Source organism: Dendrobates tinctorius, unplaced genomic scaffold (assembly GCF_039654945.1).
Source record: "Dendrobates tinctorius isolate UK_male_01 unplaced genomic scaffold, ASM3965494v1 ptg000015l, whole genome shotgun sequence".
Taxonomy (NCBI): domain Eukaryota; kingdom Metazoa; phylum Chordata; class Amphibia; order Anura; family Dendrobatidae; genus Dendrobates; species Dendrobates tinctorius.
In genome coordinates, this window is record NW_027361683.1 from 28,113,520 (window position 1) to 28,135,271 (window position 21,752).

Here is a 21,752-nt window from a genome sequence, read left to right on the forward strand (position 1 = left end):
AGCCCCTGATATGCCTAAACAGTGGAAACTCCCCACAAGTGACCCCATTTTGGAAACTAGACCCCCCAAGGAACTTATCTAGATGTTTGGTGAGAACTCTGAACCCCCAAGGGCTTCACAGAAGTTTATAACATAGAGCCATAAAATTAATTGTTTTTTTACATATTTTTTTTTTTAATTTTTTTACCTAGTCCCTTTATGGGACTTTCACTTTTTTCCTTTGGTTGATGGTATAATACATTACATTGCTGCAGCATTGCAATGTATTATGCCTATGCTGAATGCTTCTGAGACCATGCTGTGAGCATGGTCTCAGAGTCTTTCCGTAGCTGGATGACCCGGGGGTTGTCATGACAACCCCTGGTCATCATGGCAGAGATCAGGCCCTGCAAGTACATCACGGGGATGCCGATCTGAGGGCAGAGAGAGCCCCCGACCCTTTGTATCCCCTGCATGCTGCGATCGCACCCGATCACAGCAGTCAGGGGGTTAACAGCCAGGGGCTCTTGGCTGTTAGTGCAGGGAGCTCATCCACCGGCAGCGTTGAGCTCCTGCACTGACCGCGCGAGAGGTGCTGATATTTCAGAATCTCCTGCTCGGTCATGCTGTGATCGGTCAGTCAGATTGAATGGCCAATCACAGCAATCTGTGTTATGAATGGGTCACAAAGGAGGACGGCAGGAACAGGCTAAGCCACCAGAAAACCAGAGAGGTTGGTAACTAAGCAGATTGCAGACCCCTGATCCTATCAACACAACTAGCAGTAGCCGTGGAGCGTTCCTACGATGCACTAGATGCTTCCGCACAGCCAGAGAACTAACTAAGCCTAAAGCCAGAAAGGTGAAATCTAAACTATCCCGGAGCAGATGCCCAAAGGAATAGACATCCCCAAACATATATTGTCGGTGAGACAAGATGAGACAAACACAGGCAGAGAACAGACTGAGCAAACGGTGGAGCCCAAGCTGTCTAGACAGGACAGGACAGAAAAGATACTGTCTGCAATCACACACAAAACCCTAAAAAAATCCAACACATCTGATATACAAAAAACCTGAGGCCACATGACCTCACCCCCGCTAGATCAGCACTCTGGTATATACTGGAAGCAAAGCAAAAGATGCTAACATAACAGGGAACTGAACAAACTGACACAATCTGTAATATATGGAGCGGGGCCCAGCGCTGCCCCCAGCAGGAGTACGCTGAACCCTAGCAACAAAGTAGAAAGCAAAAAAATGCACAACCAGATTAGATGCAAAGAATTAGCAAAAGATTCACTTAACTGAACCATGCAGATCAGGTAGGGGACATAAGAACTCCAAATGCACAAGGAGGAAATCACCAGCAGCCACCAAGAGCAGCCAGCTCAATTATATGCTCCCAGCCAGTAATCCAAGGTTCCCAATTATCGTCATCAGGTGGGAAACTTCCATCAACATGGCCAGCTCCACTACTCCAGTATTCCTGAGCAAGGGAATTCACAACAATTCTGGGTGCAGGGACCGATCGCATGGGTCCCCGCACCTCTTGCCGTGTCTGTCAGCTGTCTGTGATAGCTGTCGGCACGGAACTGTCACTGTGTGTTTACACGTAGTGACAGTTTAAATGCAGGATGGACACAGTCCGTCATGGTGCGGGTACTGACATCCTGCCATGACAGACTGTGTCCATCCTTGGACGTTAAGGGGTTAAACAAGTGCTTCTAGTTGTCGTAATCGTTTACCTTGTAGATTACAAGACATGATGGACTGACATACTTAAAGTATGTCAAAATAGTGTGTATATCCTTCACATTTTGTAAATAATTGATTATATCTTGTCATCGGACAACATTGATGGTATGACACTTTAATACAGTTTAAGCCTATGTGCACACGTTGCGGTATGGCCGCGGAAATTTCCACGGGAATTCCGCAACTCCCTTCCGTGGGAAATCCGCATGCGTAATTCCCGTGTATTTCCCATGATAAACTAGCATTTTGCAAGCGTAATTAGCTTGCAGAATGCTAGCGTTTTCCAAGCGATCTGTAGCATCGCTTGGAAAACTGATTGACAAGTTGGTCACACTCGTCAAACATAGTGTTTGACGAGTGTGACCAACTTTTTACTATTGTGGCTGCCTATGCAGCCTCAGTAGTAAAACGATATAAAGTTAAAAATAATATAAAATGGTGTTTTTCTCACCTTCCGGCATCCCCCGCAGCGTCCCCTGGCCTCAGCGATGCTCCCGGCAAGTCCCGTTCTCAGTGATGCCTTGCGACAATGACCTTTGATGAAGTCATCAAAGGTCATTGTTGCAAGGCATCACTGGGACTGGAAGATGCTGGGAGCGTGGCTGACAGGCGGGAACGCTGCTTGAGTCGCCGGAAGGTGAGAATATCACCATTTTTTATTTTATTTCATTTTTTTAACAGGGATATGGTACCCAGAGCCTGGAGGAGAATCTCCTTTCCTCCAGACCCTGGGTACTATCCACACATTTTCTGCTTACTTTGCGCATGGTGGGCATAGCCACATGCGGAAAGTAAGTGGAACAATGCATTCCTATGTGTGCGGAATCCCCGCTATTCCACACAAAGAATGAGCCTGCTGCGTATTTTTCTGCAATGCGATTTTGCTGCGGAAAAATACGCAGCATTAGCACAGTATTGTGGAATGCCATTGAATACAATGGCTTGCTTATGTTATGCGTTTTCGCCGCGTTTACGCGGCTAAAAACGCGGCAAAATAGCATAAAATATGCGGGAATTCTGGACGTATGCACACAGCCTAAAGCAGTCAGTGTACAGCTAGTATAACAGTGTAAATTTGTTGTGCCTGCTAAACCCAGCCATTAATGTCTAAACCGCTGGCAACAAAATTGAGTATACCCCTAAGTCAAAATGGCAAAATTGTGCCCAATTAGCCACTTTTCTTCCCGGCGTCATGCGGCTCATTAGTGTTACAAAGTCTCAGGTGTGATTGGGGAGCACATGTTTTAAATTTGGTGTTATCGCTCTCACACTCTCCCATACTGGTCACTGGATGTTCAACATGGCACCTCACGACAAAGAACTCTCTGAGGATATGAAAAAAAGAATTGTTGCTCTACGTAAATATGGCCTAGGCTATAAGATGATTGCCAACACCCTGACACTGAGCTGCGGCACGATATCCAAGACCACACAGCAGTTTAACAAGGCACGTTCCACTTAGATCTGGCAAAAACATGATCGACCAAAGAAGTTGAGTGCAGGGGTATAGCGTCATATCCAGAGGTTGTTGTTTCAAAATAGACATATAAATGCTGTCAGCTTTGCTGCAGAGGTTAAAGGTGTGGGGAGTCAGCCGTCAGTGACCAGAAAATATGCCATACACCGCCTGAAATTCGTCTGCACGGCTATTGTGCCAGAAGGAAGACTCTTCTAAAGATGATGCACAAGAAAGCCCGCAAACAGTTTGCTGAAGACAAGCAGGCTAAGAACATGAATTACTATATTCTGTGGTCTGAAGAGACCAAGAAAAACGTATTTGATTCAGATGGTGTCAACAGTGTGTAGCGGAATCCAGGTGTCAAGTACAAATACAAGTGTGGCTTGCCTGCAGTCAAGCATGGTGGTGGGACTGTCATGGTTTGAAACTGCATGAGTGCTGCTGGCTGTGAAAAGCTACAGGTCAGTGAGAGAACCATGAATGTCAACATGTACTATGACATACTGACTCCCATTGGAAACTGGGCCGCAAGACAGTATTCCATTATTCCAACGATCCCAAACAAACCTCCAAGAAGACCACTGCCTTGCTAAAGAAACTGAAGGTAAAGGTGCTGGGCTGGCCAAGCATGTCTCCAGACCTACACTCTATTGAGCATCTGTGGGGCATCCCCAAACTAAAAATGGGGGAGCGCAAGGTTTCTAACATTCACCAGCTCCATTATTTCATCGTGAAGGAATGGAACAGGATTCCAGTGGCAACTTGTGAAGCTTCAGTGAACTCCATGCCCAAGAGAGATAAGGCAGTGCTTGAAAATAATGGTGGCCACACAAAATATTGATACTTTGGGCACAATTTGGCCATTTTCACTTAGGGGTGTACTGACTTTTGCTTCCAGCAGCTTAGACATTAATGGCTGTGTGTTGAGTTATTGAGAGGGCACACCAAAGTTACACCGTTATACAAGCTGTACACTGACTACTGTACAATGTATCAGTGTCATATTTTCAGTGTTATTCTAGGAAAGAATATAATCAAATATTTACAAAATGTGAGGGTGTACTCACTTTTGTGATATACTGCATAGTTATCTATACATTCACATCAACATAAGCTTGGGACGACACCGTAACTTTGGCTACGACTCCTGTTGCACAATCAAAGTTCGTTGGTTGTTGCTGGTACTTTGTAGCGCAAAACAAGTGAATGGGGTCGTACTACAACCCCGAGGATACTGTCACTGCAACAAACAAGTGGCTCAAAAAATCTCACCCAATGCCCTCAGTGTCGTAATCCTACCCTATTCACTCAGTTGCCTCTTAAAGCTGCAGTGCATATTGTACAGATTAGTGTCTTCTGCTTCACAAAAACATCACACTGTACAATATCAGATGTTGCATGCCTTCTTATTGCACTATGATGGTAATTCATATCAATCAGTGGGAATGTTTTCTTTTTTCAAAAAGCCATTCTGCAGTAGCTGAGGTGTATGACATAAGGAATAATGTACCCCCTGCTTTAAGGGTATGTGCACACGTTAAGTAAAATTTCTGCTCCACTTCTTCATCTCATGGCAAGAATAACACTGCTGTAAAAACATGCGTTTTTGGTGCATTTTTGCTCTGTGTTTTTGACTGATTTGAGTGAAGTCAATGGTGAAAAACGCTGCAAAAACGCACTGAGAATCGACATGCAGCTGATTATTTTCTGCACCAAATCTGCAAGACACAAGTAAGCAACGTGTGCATGACCCTTCAGATTTTTCATTTACCTTTCTGGCATCAAGATTGCTTCAAGTTTATCTAGAAAATCTGCATGGCAAAAACGCACCAAATCTGCAGCGTGTGCACAAGCCCTATATCTTAGAATATTAGAAGTTACCATATAGTGGAAAGAACTGTCATTTTGTGTTTTAACACAGTCCAATAATTTTTTTTTTGGGGGGGGGACATTAGGGGAAGTATACAGTATATAAACATTTGTTTTATTTTTCCCACTCACACTTAGCAATTGGCTACCTTAGAGATTGTCTCATTTTCTTAAATTGGTAAGATTGCAAAGTTCTCGTAAAAGCAAGAGACTTTGCAATTTATTTGTTATTAAAAATTCTCTCTGTTCCTAAGAACGGAGTGATATTAAGGGTTCTGCCACGCGAGAGAAACGGGCCAATTATGCTAATGACACTCTGATCAAACTCTGTCAGAGTCTGATCTGAGTGTCATTTGAGTGTGCTCCGATTCTCTCGCATAAAATTATCACAGCCCAGGTGCCGAGAATATGCATAATGTCATTTCTCCACCTTCTCCATTCTGTGTCCGTGGATGTCGGACAGCACTCAAATGACATCCGGGTGCAGTCTGATATTTCACATTCACCCATAGACTTGTACGGGTGCTTGTAAACCGAATAGTGGAGCCACTCGCAGCATGCTGCTATTGTTTTCTCATTCCAGGTCAGCATGAGAAAATAATCAAAGATCTTCACTGCCCCATAGTATAATACTGGGCCGAGCGCTGTACAATAAAACACCGGATAGCACTCAGCCATGTTATACGCCATTGTGAGTGTACCTTAAAAGGGGTTTTCCCACAAAGTACAATTTACTTAATTTTAATCTATAGACCTTAGAATAAAAATAAACTCCACACTTGAATGTGTTTAAAATAAATGTTACTGTGCTGAGATAATCTTATAAATGTGTTCCTGCTGTGTACTGTGTAATCACTGTGTCTGACCGTACAGGGACATGGTCTGATCATACCACAGCTCCTGGGCAGGGGAGGAGGCAAAAGAGAGGATACAGACAGGACAGGATTGGATTCTGGCTGATTCTTTCATTGGTGTCCTCCTCTGCCCAGAAGCTGTGGTATGATCAGACCGTGTCCCTGTCACAGCCATTACACACAGGAACATTTTTTTCCAATTGTGGAACTTAATTTTAGTCCAAGATCTATTGATTAAAACGTAATTTGTTTGTGGGACAACTTCTTTTAAGTTTACTGTTTACTGCCTTTGCTGTTTCCTCATTTCCAAGATACTGCTGCACACTGTCAAAAATGGCTGGTCTCATGGGCAAGGACTGCAGCACTTACAAGCTCTTTTCTATATTACTCTTTTCTATAGAGTATGCAGGTGATGCTGTAAAGCTGACCAGATTGCTGGATCCAGACAGTTTTTTGTATCCCTGTGCTTTCCTAATTTTACAGAGAAAGCTGCCACTGCTAGCAGCATTAGGAAGAGCACAGTCTTGGCTAGTGGTGAGACAATGCTTCTGGTCTGCATTGTCAATCAGTCCGGACTAGAGATGAACGAACATCATCGGCTCCCTCCTTATTCGGAAAGCTATAGTGCTACCGAACAAGCTGCATCGGGAACCCGGATACTTTGAGCGCTCCCAATAATGAAGTGTCCGGCACCACAGCTGCATGTGCCGCAGCTCTGTGACAGTCACAACACATGCATGGAAAGCCTGTGTGTTGGGCTCTCCATGCATGTGTTGTGAGTGTCAGAGTTACGACACATGCAGCTGATTATTGGGAGCTCTCCAGGTATCCGGGTTCCCGATGCAGCTTCTTCGGTAACCACTGTAGCGTCCCGAATAAGGAGGGAGCTGACGATGTTCACTCATTTCCAGCCAGGAGCTCACAGTTCCCTGACAAGCAGAACCCAAGAGGCAGGCGAGCAGTGTGCTCCTTTTCAACAATTTGAGATAAATCCTTTATATGATCTTATACGCATGAAAAAAAAATCCTTTTTCATGGTTAATAAATAAACCATTATTTTCTCAGATGGTGGGTATGTCATCCTTTTTTCTTTCTAATAGTGAAAAATAAGTATAACGCATGTTCTCCTCAGTATGACCACTTTCTAATTTATTACCATTGATTTATCTTAATAAATCATCTTAGGATGCATCTGCATAAGAAAGCAACTCAAACAGGAACGGGTAAACCATCTGATATTATAGATTTACTTCTACACAGAACACTGAGCTTTTTCTGCCAAAAAAAATAGCAATTTACAATAAATCTACACTATTTATCCTGGAAGTCATTCACATAAAGAAAGAAAATTTCAGAATGATTTTTTCAGTTCAGCTTTTTATTTTCTTGAATTCGACAATTTTTTCGTAATGAGCTGTGAAATATGGGGCTGCTGTGTCCTACAATGGTGAGAACACACAATTTTCGTTGAGCTACTAGAGGAACCTTGTAGGAACATCATCAAGCTGGTATGAATAAAGAGAAAATCACTGCAATATTTATTTGTGTTTCTTCTTATTGATATTGAAGCCTTGTCACAAAGGGGCAATCTCAATCAGCCTGGCCCGTGCCGGCCACAGATTCCCACTTTTCCCTTATTACAGCTTATGCCATCTGCAGATGGCCCCAGAACAGATATAGTGACTCATGCCACTTGCCCAAAATAACAGGAACTGCCAATACATTTCCAAGTATGTCCCCATATTCCTATTCTTTTTCTCTTCTGGGCCTTCTGTGCCACATTCCTGATATATTTGTCACCTGACCCTTTCCAGTCCCTCTTTAGCAAATAAATGCTGGCCTATAATGTTTCTACATCAGCATACTTGTGTAGACTCAATATATTGATGCCTAATGTTAGGTACCTAATTATTAAAGGGGTCATCCACATGTTGAGACAGTTTTATTTATTTTTTGTTTTTTACTTAAATGCATGTATTTCAGGTAAAAAATGTTTTGCAATTGAGTTTCATTACAGTTTTTTCACCATTTGGTGTTTACAAGCACTTTGATGTTTTCTATGGTCTTAAACCAGCTGAGAGGAGCTCAGAAAAAAAACAGATAAAAGAGTTACAAACTCTCCTTCAGTCTGCCATTGCTGACTGCTGGATTCTCTACGGTAATTGTTTAGAAGAGTTGTAGATTCCAGCTCCAGTTTAAAACTAAAATCCTTTATATTATAGACAATTAAAATTCCAACTCCATGGAGAGAATTCGACAAACATGGTTAGAAACAGACAGGCATGTTATGGCTACGCGTTTCAGATGCACTGCGGCGTCCTCCTTTGTCAAAGCTACTGAAACTAATTTTTTTAACCAACGTTATAAAGTGCAACACAAAGTCTATACAAAGCAAATGTTTCAGAATTTTTTATAAAACCCAATTGCAAAAATGACTTTTAGTCCACGTTCACACTATCAGTATTAGGTCAGTATTTTACATCAGTATCTGTAAGACAAAATCAGGAGCAGAACAGAGGAAATGTATAATAAAAACATGTCACCATTTCTGTATTTTTCACCCAATCCCAGCTCCAATTACATGCATTTAAAGAAAAACTCACACAAAACTTTTTTTATTACCTAGACCTGTGTAAGAGTACATGTAGTGTAAGTGTTTTAATAGATTAATAGATTACCATCTTTACCAGTCTCCAGAGCTGCTCCAGTCCTGTTCCGGGTCACTTGAATTCTATTCCAGCTAGGCGTATCACCTTGGGGTCTATGTGTGCTAGAAGTTGTTTTTCCGTTATAAGTTTTTGGAGCATCAGAACAAAACTCATATTGTAAAAAGTGACTTTTGGCTCACACATAGACCCCTGTGTGAGCTGGCAGGTTGGACTAGAATTCATATGACCCAGAAAAGCACTGGAGCAGCTCTGAAAACCGTTGTGAGTTTATTGCCACACTTACACTACACTACCTTTACATTTACACAGGTTTAGGAAATGAATTGTTCTGTGGGAGAGTTTCTTTCAAGAGTATGTCCACTACTTTTACATTGATGGCTTACCCTTAGGATAGGTTATCAATGTCTGATCGGCCGGGGTCCTACACCCGAACCTCCTGTCGATCAGCTGTTATCAGTGTTGGAGGTGGTGGCCGCTGGCTGGAAATACTTAATTGCAGGGCTGGTCATCTATTTGTAATGGTCGGGGCTTGGTCCTGCACATGTGCCCCCTATTCAAATCAATATGAGGCAGATGTGTAGTACCCTGTGGTAGCCACTACAAGTAGACGGCTAGCTCTACAAAGTAAGCACTTCAGGCCGGCGGCTGCCACCGATAACAGCTTGTTGACGGGCATGCTGGGTGTCGGATCCCAGCTGATCAGACATTGATTTCCTATCCTAATGATAGCTCATCATTGTAAGCGTACTGGACAACCTCTTTAAGTAAAAACAAAATTTCTCCAAAGGCAGACAACCCGTTTAAGAGGTAGTGACTGCTGGTCACTGCAATCTTCCACCTATGCACAGTTATTCTTACTATAGACTATACAGCTTCCCTGGTCTACTGTGAAATGTCTATAATCTATAAAATAGAGGTTTAGTCTCAATGCTGTACTATGGATGCTATATTGGAATCAGACACTACTAGCTTTTTATATGTTTCCACTGACTTTTATACATTTTCAAAAATCGAGTTTGAGAAAATACTATAAGCCTCGCTCAGATGGCCGAAAGGCAGGCATATTTTAGCATCTGTGTCATGGTCACAAGTCCTGGACTGAGTCCAGGTTTCATGAGCCAAATAAACAATATCATAAGGTTCTATGTTGCTGTTTGGGTTAGTAGATTCGCAGTCAGGCTGGAACTAGCAACTACAGTACAGATGTTAAAATGTGATAATACCTATATGTCCCAAAAGGCAAGTGACTGTCAGACACTTCAAACAATATGCATCAAATTCGTCAATTGTGGCAAAATAGCCACCAGACCAGAAGAGATTCCAACAAATTATACAATTAAAATCATGAATTTTATTAATAACAAATTTAAAATAATGAATGGGTATTAAAAAATGGACAGGGTTAAGACTTGCAAAAAGGAGGGGGAGGCACATTTTAAAGGCACAGCACAATAATATAAATAGAACCCAATGTTTAAATATGTATAAGTATAAGTATATGCAAATTGCCTCTTTAGAGAGGAAGAGGACTTGAACTCTATAGCGCCACCTGATGGAAGTAGCGATCCTACAAGTCACAATCGACCCTTTAACAAGTCTTGCTATAGAGTCCAAGACCTCTTTCTCTCTGAAGAGGCAATTTGCATATTAAATTTCCCAGAGGAGCATTGCACGGCGAATAAACCTCCTTACCTTGACAAGCCAACTTACCCCTTAGACCTAAGTGTAAGTATAACACTAATAGCAGTGTATCCAAGCCACTGTATGAGACCAATTAGGTCCTATAAGTCACCAATCAATGCAAATTGACTCCATAAAAAATTACATATGTGACATTCAATAAGCCATAGAAAATATAGAGACAAAAACATTTATATTCAGGAATATGTGCAGTGCCTGATACAGTGACTATCAAGAATTGGTTGAACAGGGGAGTCTATTAATTCAATACTTGTTGTGCCATAATGTCCCGGTGAATGGGGCTAAAAGTATGCCCCTTTAAATATATTTATTACCTGAAAAGAGGTAGTGGATGTATCACACGGGTAGTATACAAAGAGGTGCTCTCCATTCTGCCCGATGGGCACCGTTTCGCTGCTCGCTTCCGGGGGCGTGTGATAGCCACTGTATCAGGCACTGCACATATTCCTGAATATATATTTATAGAAACTAATTTGTCTCATACAGTGGCTTGGATATACAGCTATTAGTGTTAAACTTACACTTATACATATTTAAACAGTGTGTTCTATTTATATTATTGTGCTATGCCTCTAAGCTGTGCCTCCCCCTATTTTTGGAGGTCTTAACCCTGTCCATTTTTTAATATCCATCCATTATTTTAAATTTGTTATTAATAAAATTCATGATTTTAGTTTTATAATTTGTTGGAATCTCTTCTGGTCTGGTGGCAATTTTGCCACAATTGACAAATTTGATGCGGAGGTTAAAATGTGGCCACATTGTGGCTATACGAATGTAGCCTAAGACTGTCTTTTGAGTATTTTTTAAGTTATTAGGGAGATAAGAGGGAATCCTATAAGGAGTTACTTTTCTATGAGATGCAATAAATATAAACTGTTTTATAAGTACCAAAAAAAGTCCTGAAAATACAGCATAATCTAAAAACTGTTGGGAAAATTAAAGCTAGCAACATCATTCAGACCTTACTTTGATCCCAAAAAGTCATAAAATTGTATGCGACGATATGGAGAGCATGGGCACTTGTAAAATAAGTCCATTTTATTGCAGTATCACAACAGACATGAAGGCTTATTTTACCCGGGAAATTCTCAGGGCCCAGGCTCGCCAAGGTTTAGGATACAGAGGAATCATAAATCACAAGATCAATACCTAGTAAGTGCAGTATCCATTTGGAAAGAATCATGTGTAACCCACTCCATTTATGTTCTTGATTTACTGTTTTATGCTTCATATTAAGACCAGGTGCCAGCACAACGAAGCAGCCGTAAGGCAGCACAATCGGGGTATATTTCCTTATTCATTTGCTACTATTAAAATGTAGTCCTAAAATAAACAGTGAAATATCATTAGAAAATTAAGAATAAATTAGGATTTTATGAATTGTAAATGTTTTGTAGCTTTTTAGGCTATAGACTTATCGATTGCTCGTTGTTCAAGCACTCAAGGTAGTTTTTGACAACTGCTGTAATGGGGACATACGGTAATTCAACCATCATGATGTCTTACATTGCTTCTCGCTTGATCTTAACTCTATCTATCTTAACTCTATCTTATCTTGCTTTGTTGCATCATAATAATACTCATTTATGGATATAATGTGACTGTGGAAAGGAAGTATAGGCTATGAAAGCCCACCTTAGAATTTGTTTGGGATTATCTAACTCTTGTAGAAAAAATGATCTCTAAAACCATGTACACATGTTGTGTATGTGGATCTCGGTTCAATACCAAAAAACACTATAAAGAACAGTATAATGTATGTGAGTGAGGTTTAACAGAACTCTATTCACACTCTGAGGAATACCCTCATGCAGATATGATATGGAGTAGTCCATGGATTTGTCCACTCTGTCCAAGATTACTTCTATATTTACCATGGACATCAAGCCCAAGCATACTGTGTGTTCCACCTTAACGTTAGATTTTCTTAATATGTACTAGTTATAATATAAAAAGAAATCCAACATTGAACATCTGTTAGCCACATTTATTATATTAACTTTCCAAATGAGCTTGAAGTGGCCCAAGGCATGCAGATGGTAAAATATTCGTGGTACAACATATTGACTTCCTGCAAAGCAGTAAATAAGAATAATAAAAAAGAAATCCAACGATGAGCTTCACCTTTCAATAATGATAGGAATTTTACAGAAAAGGTTCAGTAAAGGTCTGATATGCTTTCTTTTCCACATCTGCTATATTGTGTTTGTGTGTAGCATGTCTCATTAACTCACCTTTTCATACGTCCAGTAGCTGTTATTAACTTCCTGCAAGCTCAAGGCTAAATTTCATATTGTCTAAATTTATAATCATTAGGTTGAAATGGCGAATCTCACATATTATGGTATCAATCATTGTTGTTATTGTTACAGAAAGTATATATCATAATATATCATATAAGAAAGCGGGGAGTCAATCTCGGCACAGCTAAACTTACATACAGTATACAATGTTTTTTTAATAAAATTAAAATAATATAAGACTTTGCAAATGGTCATCTAGTTCATAGATGATTATGAAAGTCGGGTCACATAGTCCAGTGTTAGACCAGTGCTTCTCAAACTGTAAGGCATGCCTCATGAAGGAGGAGATCCTCAGTTGTTGGAAAAGCCTAACTGAGGATTTAATTTTTACAAAGGGATCATACATCTTACAGTGAGCAGCGCTTTTTAGGCTAAGGCTACATGGCAACTGAAATTGCAGTGACACATTGCAACATTGGATGTAATGATTTCCTTTGGCATCACATTGCGACCTGCGACATCCTGCGACTGTGTCACAGAGTTGCAAATGTTTCCAAATGTGTTGGATTTTCTGTCACTGTTCGCAAATCACACATGACACTCTAGCCATTGACCTCAGTGCAAGTGGCGTGCCACTTGTCTGCAACTTGACTGCTGTATTCATAAATATAACCTAGAATAAAAACAATGAGAGTATACCCTCTACTAAGTAAGTAAATAGTAAAAGTTTACAAGTAAATAATATAGGGTACTTAGCTGACACTATTTTGATAAAAAAAGCATAAAAGTCATCCCACCACGACAAGGTGGGCCCAATCAGGATAGTCCTATCTTTAGTGTTAAACCTCTCTATGTGCCAGTCAGTCTCAATAGACGGTGCAGAGCAGGACCGTGTGAATGTCCACCTACATATTGCACTTACACCAACATTTGTTCCATTTAATTTCTTTGATTTTGTTGTATTGAAAGCAGAATTGAAGCAAGTCACAGATAAGTTGCAGAAATGTTTTTTTCTCAGAATTTTTAGAAATTTGATGTAGCCACAGCCTTCTGGTTGCACCAATCTTTACTCAATATAACTGACTACTTTGTCCATATTTTAAACTATGTTATATACATTTTAATATAAATTGAGATAATTAAAATAAATCAGCATGGACTCTGAACAGTGGTTAAACTTATGTTCTGAGTAGGGAGGCCACACAAATTGAGAAGCGTTTGCCATAGACGATACACATAAATAGAGAAGTGTTTGCCATAGACTATGCACATGAATTGAGCAAGTGTTGGCCATAGACTATACACAGAAATAGAGAAGTGTTGGCCATATACTATACACAGAAATAGAGAAGTGCTGGCCATAGACTATACACATAAATTGAACAAGTGTTGGCCATAGACTATACACAGAAATAGAGAAGTGTTGGCCATAGACTATACACAGAAATAGAGAAGTGTTGGCCATAGACTATACACAAAAATAGAGAAGTGTTTGCCATAGACTATACACAGAAATAGAGAAGTGTTTGCCATAGACTATACACAGAAATAGAGAAGTGTTTGCCATAGACTATACACAGAAATAGAGAAGTGCTGGCCATAGACTATACACAGAAATAGAGAAGTGCTGACCATAGACTATACACATAAATAGAGAAGTGCTAGCCATAGACTATACACATAAATGGAGAAGTACTGGCCATTGGCTATACACAGAAATAGAGAAGTGTTTGCCATAGACTATACACAGAAATAGAGAAGTGTTTGCCATAGACTATACACAGAAATAGAGAAATGTTTGCCATAGACTATACACAGAAATAGAGAAGTGTTTGCCATAGACTATACACAGAAATAGAGAAGTGTTTGCCATAGACTATACACAGAAATAGAGAAGTGTTTGCCATAGACTATACACAGAAATAGAGAAGTGCTGACCATAGACTATACACATAAATAGAGAAGTGCTAGCCATAGACTATACACATAAATGGAGAAGTACTGGCCATTGGCTATACACAGAAATAGAGAAGTGTTTGCCATAGACTATACACAGAAATAGAGAAGTGTTTGCCATAGACTATACACAGAAATAGAGAAATGTTTGCCATAGACTATACACAGAAATAGAGAAGTGTTTGCCATAGACTATACACAGAAATAGAGAAGTGTTTGCCATAGACTATACACAGAAATAGAGAAGTGTTTGCCATAGACTATACACAGAAATAGAGAAGTGTTTGTAATAGATTATACACAGAAATAGAGAAGTGTTGGCCATAGACTATACACATAAATAGAGAAGTGTTTGCCATAGACAGTACTCACCCTAATATTATAGCCTAGTACAAATCAAACTACTTGGAGGTAGATATGTTGCAATTACCTCTGTGCTGATTATTCATTAGAACACAGGAAAGTTTTTGGTATATTGGTATTATAATCACAAGCTTCACTATTAATTGATTATAGATTACTTGTTTTAGAACTTTCATAGGTAAAAAGAAATATTGGTTTGATTGTGTGAGATAATTCCTTAACATAATTGATAAACCTTGAATGGGTCATTAGGTAAGGAAGATGTTGTGTGACATGAGTAAGTCCTGATCCTAGTCATCTTTTCTTTCTAGGTTAAGGGTGAACTAAACCACCAATCAGGGGCCGCATGTGAATCGGTGTTCAGCGAAGTGGAATCTCATGCTGTTGAAGCTTTGGATCTCCCTGGCTGTTTCCGAATGCGAAGTCACAGCTACCTCCGTGCCATCCAAGCTGGCTGCTCCCAAGATGATGACTGCATCTCTGTCTTTTCCATGTCTGGCCCATCCGGACCAACCCTTGCCAGCAGCATTCTCAAGCCCAACGCTTGTAAGTGGCTGTTACACACACAATGTAGCATACTATGTCTATAATCCTTCGGTCTAATCTTGTTATTTGTTTCCATTACAATCATTGCAAGTTGTGTTCATGTTGAGTTTTCATTCATGTCTCCCTCTGCTCATGTTACAGTTAGACATTTCAGCTTCTTGTGATAACTTTAAATGTTTTGAGATCTCTGAACTGCAATCTACAAATATGAAACTTGAAAAGTAATCTGAAGAAATATTTCTCCCTTTTTTTCTTATAAAATAACTGTATTTCAATACAGAATATTTCCTAATACTTTCATTATTATCCTTTTTTTATCTTGATATTTGGACAAATAGCTGTAAAAACTGAAACATAAATATTACTTTGCAACTATAAAGAATAATGGTCCTGTTAGGCAAGCTTTACAGTCATGGGGTCACAGACATTGTTAGTTCAAGTCACTTGGTCTATGAAATAATAACTCTGAACTCATATCTGTCATTGCAGATAAATGTCGCAGTGGCTAATAGAAGGAGACCTTTCTTTTAGGTCATATGCTAGCTTTCATGTGTGCAAGGTTATAGCTAGTGCAAAAGTAATGTGTCGCTTATTGCCATGAAAGTGAGTGTAATAATTGTGTCTGCCAGTTAGCAAAAGATGTATGTTCTGCTTCTCCCTGTTTTTCCCTAACAGTCTATAAGAATGTATTCTCCATTCTCATTGTTCTACTTTCTTATGGTAACGTTGGTTGCTGAAGAAACGTACGGTATATTACACCAATCAGCCATAACATCAAGCCACCTGCCTAATATTGTGGACATCATCTATGTCACCCTAAAGCAGCTTTGACCCAAAAGTATAGATCAGACCTATTTATTACACATTTCCCAGATGCTTATTTGCATTGAGACCTTATAAATTTGGTGGTCAAGTCAAGACCTTGAACTTGTTGCCATGTTTCATAATCTATTCCTGAACAGTAGTGATCACCTTTGCCATAAAGTTGCTATCTGGGGTAGACTGGGGTAAGCTTGGGCAATCTAGCTGGACCACATCTACGTTACAATCACCTTTTGACACCTTTCTATCATAGCCATATTGAACTTTTTTCATAAATCTGGAATGCAGTAGATTATATTTGGGACCAGACAAGCTCGCATTTTCTTCCTATGGTTATCAGTAAGTCTTGAGCACCCATCTAGTTATCTTGTTGCTGGTTCTGTGACTGCCCTTCTGTGAATCACTTTTGAAGTTTCAAACCCCTATATCTACAGTTTTGGGAATGCTTTAACATGGTTATCTAGCTATCACAGTTTAGCCCTTGTCAAAGTTACTTAGATCCACCAATTTTACTGTTTCCAACACAACGGCAAGAACTGAATGTTCACTTGCTGCCTAATGTAACCCACCCATTGACAGATATCATTGTCACAAAATAATCTGTTATTCACCTTCCTTGTCAGTGGTTTTCATGTTACACTGATCAGTGTATTTATGTAAATGTATGTTTTTTGAAGCTTGGCAAAATCTAGGCTGAGATAAAATTGCAGTACCTATCATCTTAGCTGGTTCATTTATCCTATAGCTTTTTTGTCATCTGAAATGAAGAGTGTAATGTAAAAAAAGCTTTAATGATTATAAATAATCTGTGTTATTAGTTCCAGATTTGTTATGAATTAGAATCTATCTATATCGTATTAAAAAGCAATAAAAAGCCTTATCACTTGCCAAGTGGCGTGAATGTGAATAAGGGTCGAGCGGCTGAACCACTTGTAACAGCTTAGGCCAGACTGGATGGCTTTCCCAGCTCAGAAAGAGGGCGGTCACACCCATATATGCACTGAATGCACAATGAAATGAATAAAAAGCAAATCTGAACTGAGAAAAGTAAGTTAATGTGTATGCACAATGTAAGTGCATATTAACACATGACCATTAACCAGAGAAAACAAAAAGCAAAAAACACAAATATCCTGAACTAAAAGTAAAAAATATACTGCAAATAATGCATAAAGGTAATAATAATAAGGGTATTTAGTAAACATAATTTTGATCAAAATAATGTACAAGCCATCCCGCCACGTCATGGCAACCCTTGTGGGACAGTCCCTACTCTAGTATTTAAAACCTTATCACTTGCCAAGTGGCGTGAATGTGAATAAGGGTCGAGCGGCTGAACCACTTGTAACAGCTTAGGCCAGACTGGATGGCTTTCCCAGCTCAGAAAGAGGGCGGTCACACCCATATATGCACTGAATGCACAATGAAATGAATAAAAAGCAAATCTGAACTGAGAAAAGTAAGTTAATGTGTATGCACAATGTAAGTGCATATTAACACATGACCATTAACCAGAGAAAACAAAAAGCAAAAAACACAAATATCCTGAACTAAAAGTAAAAAATATACTGCAAATAATGCATAAAGGTAATAATAATAAGGGTATTTAGTAAACATAATTTTGATCAAAATAATGTACAAGCCATCCCGCCACGTCACGGCAACCCTTGTGGGACAGTCCCTACTCTAGTATTTAAAACCTTATCACTTGCCAAGTGGCGTGAATGTGAATAAGGGTCGAGCGGCTGAACCACTTGTAACAGCTTAGGCCAGACTGGATGGCTTTCCCAGCTCAGAAAGAGGGCGGTCACACCCATATATGCACTGAATGCACAATGAAATGAATAAAAAGCAAATCTGAACTGAGAAAAGTAAGTTAATGTGTATGCACAATGTAAGTGCATATTAACACATGAACATTAACCAGAGAAAACAAAAAGCAAAAAACACAAATATCCTGAACTAAAAGTAAAAAATATACTGCAAATAATGCAAGCCATCCCGCCACGTCACGGCAACCCGTGACTGTCCCACAAGGGTTGCCGTGACGTGGCGGGATGGCTTGTACATTATTTTGATCAAAATTATGTTTACTAAATACCCTTATTATTATTACCTTTATGCATTATTTGCAGTATATTTTTTACTTTTAGTTCAGGATATTTGTGTTTTTTGCTTTTTGTTTTCTCTGGTTAATGGTCATGTGTTAATATGCACTTACATTGTGCATACACATTAACTTACTTTTCTCAGTTCAGATTTGCTTTTTATTCATTTCATTGTGCATTCAGTGCATATATGGGTGTGACTGCCCTCTTTCTGAGCTGGGAAAGCCATCCAGTCTGGCCTAAGCTGTTACAAGTGGTTCAGCCGCTCGACCCTTATTCACATTCACGCCACTTGGCAAGTGATAAGGTTTTAAATACTAGAGTAGGGACTGTCCCACAAGGGTTGCCGTGATGTGGCGGGATGGCTTGTACATTATTTTGATCAAAATTATGTTTACTAAATACCCTTATTATTATTACCTTTATGCATTATTTGCAGTATATTTTTTACTTTTAGTTCAGGATATTTGTGTTTTTTGCTTTTTGTTTTCTATATCGTATTAGTAGATCATAAGTGATAAAACTTATTCACATAAGCCGCTTATCCATATGCAGTCATGGCCAAAAGTGTTGGCACCTTTGAAATTGTTCCAGAAAATTATTGCGATTACATATGCTTTGTTATACATATGTTTATTTCCTTTGTGTGTATTGGAACAACCCCAAAAAATAGAAAAAAGGTGAATTTTACATAATGTTACACAAAAAACCCAAAATGATCTGGACTAAATTTGGTTGCACACCCTTAGAAATAAATAACTGCTATCAATCGCTTCCTATAGCCATCAACAAGTTTCTTACACCTGTCAACTGGAATTTTGGACCACTGTTCTTTTGCAAACTGCTCTAAGTCTTTCACATTTGAAGGGTGCCTTCTCCCAACAGCAATTTTACAATCTCTCCACAGGTGTTCAATGAGATTTAAATAAAGACTCATTGTTGACCACTTCAGAACTCTCCAGTGCTTTGTTTTCATCCATTTCAGGGTGCTTGTTGAAGTATGTTTGGGGTAATTATCCTGCTAGAAGACCCATGACCTAGAACGAAACCCAGATTTCTGACACTGGGGGCCACATTGTGACCTGAATTTTGTTTGTAATCTTCAGATTTCATGATGCCTTTCACACAGTCAAGGCACCTAGTGCTAGCAGCAACAAAACAACCCCAAAACATCTTTGAACCTCCACCATATTTGACTGTAGATGCTGTGTTCTTTTCTTTGCAGGCCTCATTTTGTTTTCAGTAAACAGTAGAATGATGTGCTTTACCAAAAAGCTCTATCTTAGTCTCATGTGTCCAAAAGACACTTTCCCAGGAGGATTTTGACTTGCTCATACATTTTGGCAAATTGCAGTCTAGCTTTTTATGTCTCTGTGTCAGCAGTGGGGTCCTCCTGTGTCTCTTGCCATATCATTTCATTTCATTCAAATATTGATGGATAGTTCTCACTGACACTGTTGTACCCTGAGCCAGTAGGACTGCTTAAATCTATTTGGAATTTGATTGGGTCTACTTATCCACTATCTGAACTATCCTGTGTTGCAACCTTTCGTCAATTTTTCTCAACTGTCTATGTCCAGGGAAATTAGTGACAGTGCCATGGGTTGCATTCTTCTTGATTATGTTGCGCACCATTGATATTTTTCAACAATTTTGGTTCTCAAGTCCTCAGACAGTTCTCTTCTAATCTTTCTCTTCTTCATGCTTAGTGTAACACACAAAAACACACCATACAAAGATTGAGTCAACCTCCTGTCTTTTATTTGGATTCATATGTGATTTTGGCATTGCCCACACTTGACACTTGCTGCAGGTGAGTTTAAACAAGCAACAAATGCTTGAAGCAAAGTAGTTTACCAACAATTTTTTTTAGAAGGGTGCCAACAATTTTGAAAGGAAATAAACATGTGTATAACAAAATATGTGCAGTTGAAATAATTTTCTGGGAGAAATACTTCATTTTCTTAAACAATATAAAGCTAGAAAGGGTGCCAACACTTTCAGCCATGACTGTACGTATTGGACACTACCAATACATAGCTTCAAAGTCATCGAAGATGCACCGATTACTTAATTTTTGGACCTCTGTACCCACTAGAGGCCCTAGTATCTGACAGGAGCCAAGCAACAGAGGTCTACCATTTGATATAAGAGCATAGTAGATATGCACACTGAGTCTTTTTTTCATTAGTCATTCAAATGGTAAAACTGGAGAGACAAAAACCCACCACAAATAGGGTCTTATCTGTTAACCAAGGAGTGTAAAATATTATTCCTCACCTGATAGGGGTGTGACAGTCACAACTTCTATAGAAGCATTTGAAGGCTGCAGCAGGACCACCAATGAGATACATTGCAATAAAACGGGAATTTGGTGGTTCAGAGTCTGCGCTGCCCAAGGCTCAGGACTGCGATCACACACAAAGGTGAAGCATGAATGCGGTTTATTGTCAACAATGAAGATCATTGTGGTTTTGTCCCGATGAAAAGTTTGGAAACCTTGAAACGCGTTGGCAATAAACTGCATTCATGCTTCACCTTCGTGTGTGATCGTAGCTCTGAACCTTTTGCAGCCAGACTCTGAACCACCACATTCCTCTTTTATTGCAACATTTTTTCATTGGTGGACACACACTCCTCTAATAGCATATATATTACAAAGGGGCTTAACCAAGTGAGTGCTGTAGCATATTAATATGTAATTGTAACCAGACATATCTAAAATGTGTCTACAAACTATGTATATGAAATATCTTTGTTTTGACACAGTAATTTGTTATAATATTGCAATATTGTCAAAGAGCAATTTCACCCTTGAGTTTTTTTTCCTTCGTGTATATGATGGGAAATTGCCCTTTTAGGATAAGTTACCTTTTCCACTTAAATAATAAATGTCAAATTCAGCAAGCAATGCAGCAACAAAGGGGAAGAATAGTTTTATTGTATAACCAGGCAGATGCATTCTTCCAGGAGGATGGGCCAGTGACGATAGGTGCTGTAATGGCTGCTGTTTCTTTTGGTTTTTAGAAAACGTTTTTTTGGTAAAGAAATCACTTAAAGGTTTTAAAAATTGAGGAAAAAAACTGTTAAAGGCCTATCGTTTTTTTTTTTTGTAATTTAACGGAAAAAATGCTTTTTTTGTAAACAGAATTGTTAACTATACCACTTGAACTTCAGGTCAGTTACGTTTGCATTATTTATCCACCTAATCAAATTCTTTCTTTGTGGACTAATTTATAAAATTGACATTATCATGTTTTCATGAAGACGTAACCTGTTCACTCTCCTGAATTTTTTTAATAAATACTTTATGATAGAATTTAGCAATCTTCCTGAAGTAAAAATGCTGGAGTTTGTTTTCTTAGAGCTCTGATTTATTCCTTGGTTATTATAATAGAAAATTTGCAATAAATTGATACTTGG

At 39.2% G+C, this 21,752-nt stretch overlaps 1 protein-coding gene across 7 annotated transcripts in view; it reads left to right on the plus strand.

Moving 5' to 3' along the window:
- Positions 1–21,752, plus strand: part of DLGAP3 (DLG associated protein 3) — a 943,374-nt gene that overhangs the window by 662,497 nt on the left and 259,125 nt on the right. For 4 of the 7 annotated variants that reach the window (XM_073563162.1, XM_073563171.1, XM_073563198.1 and 1 more), the window contains 2 exons: positions 11,339–11,443; positions 15,165–15,399. In XM_073563162.1, coding sequence (XP_073419263.1) covers positions 11,339–11,443; positions 15,165–15,399 — 340 coding nt within the window. The remainder of the gene's footprint in view (positions 1–11,338; positions 11,444–15,164; positions 15,400–21,752) is intronic. The other 3 variants (XM_073563179.1, XM_073563204.1, XM_073563190.1) reach the window with 1 other exon arrangement.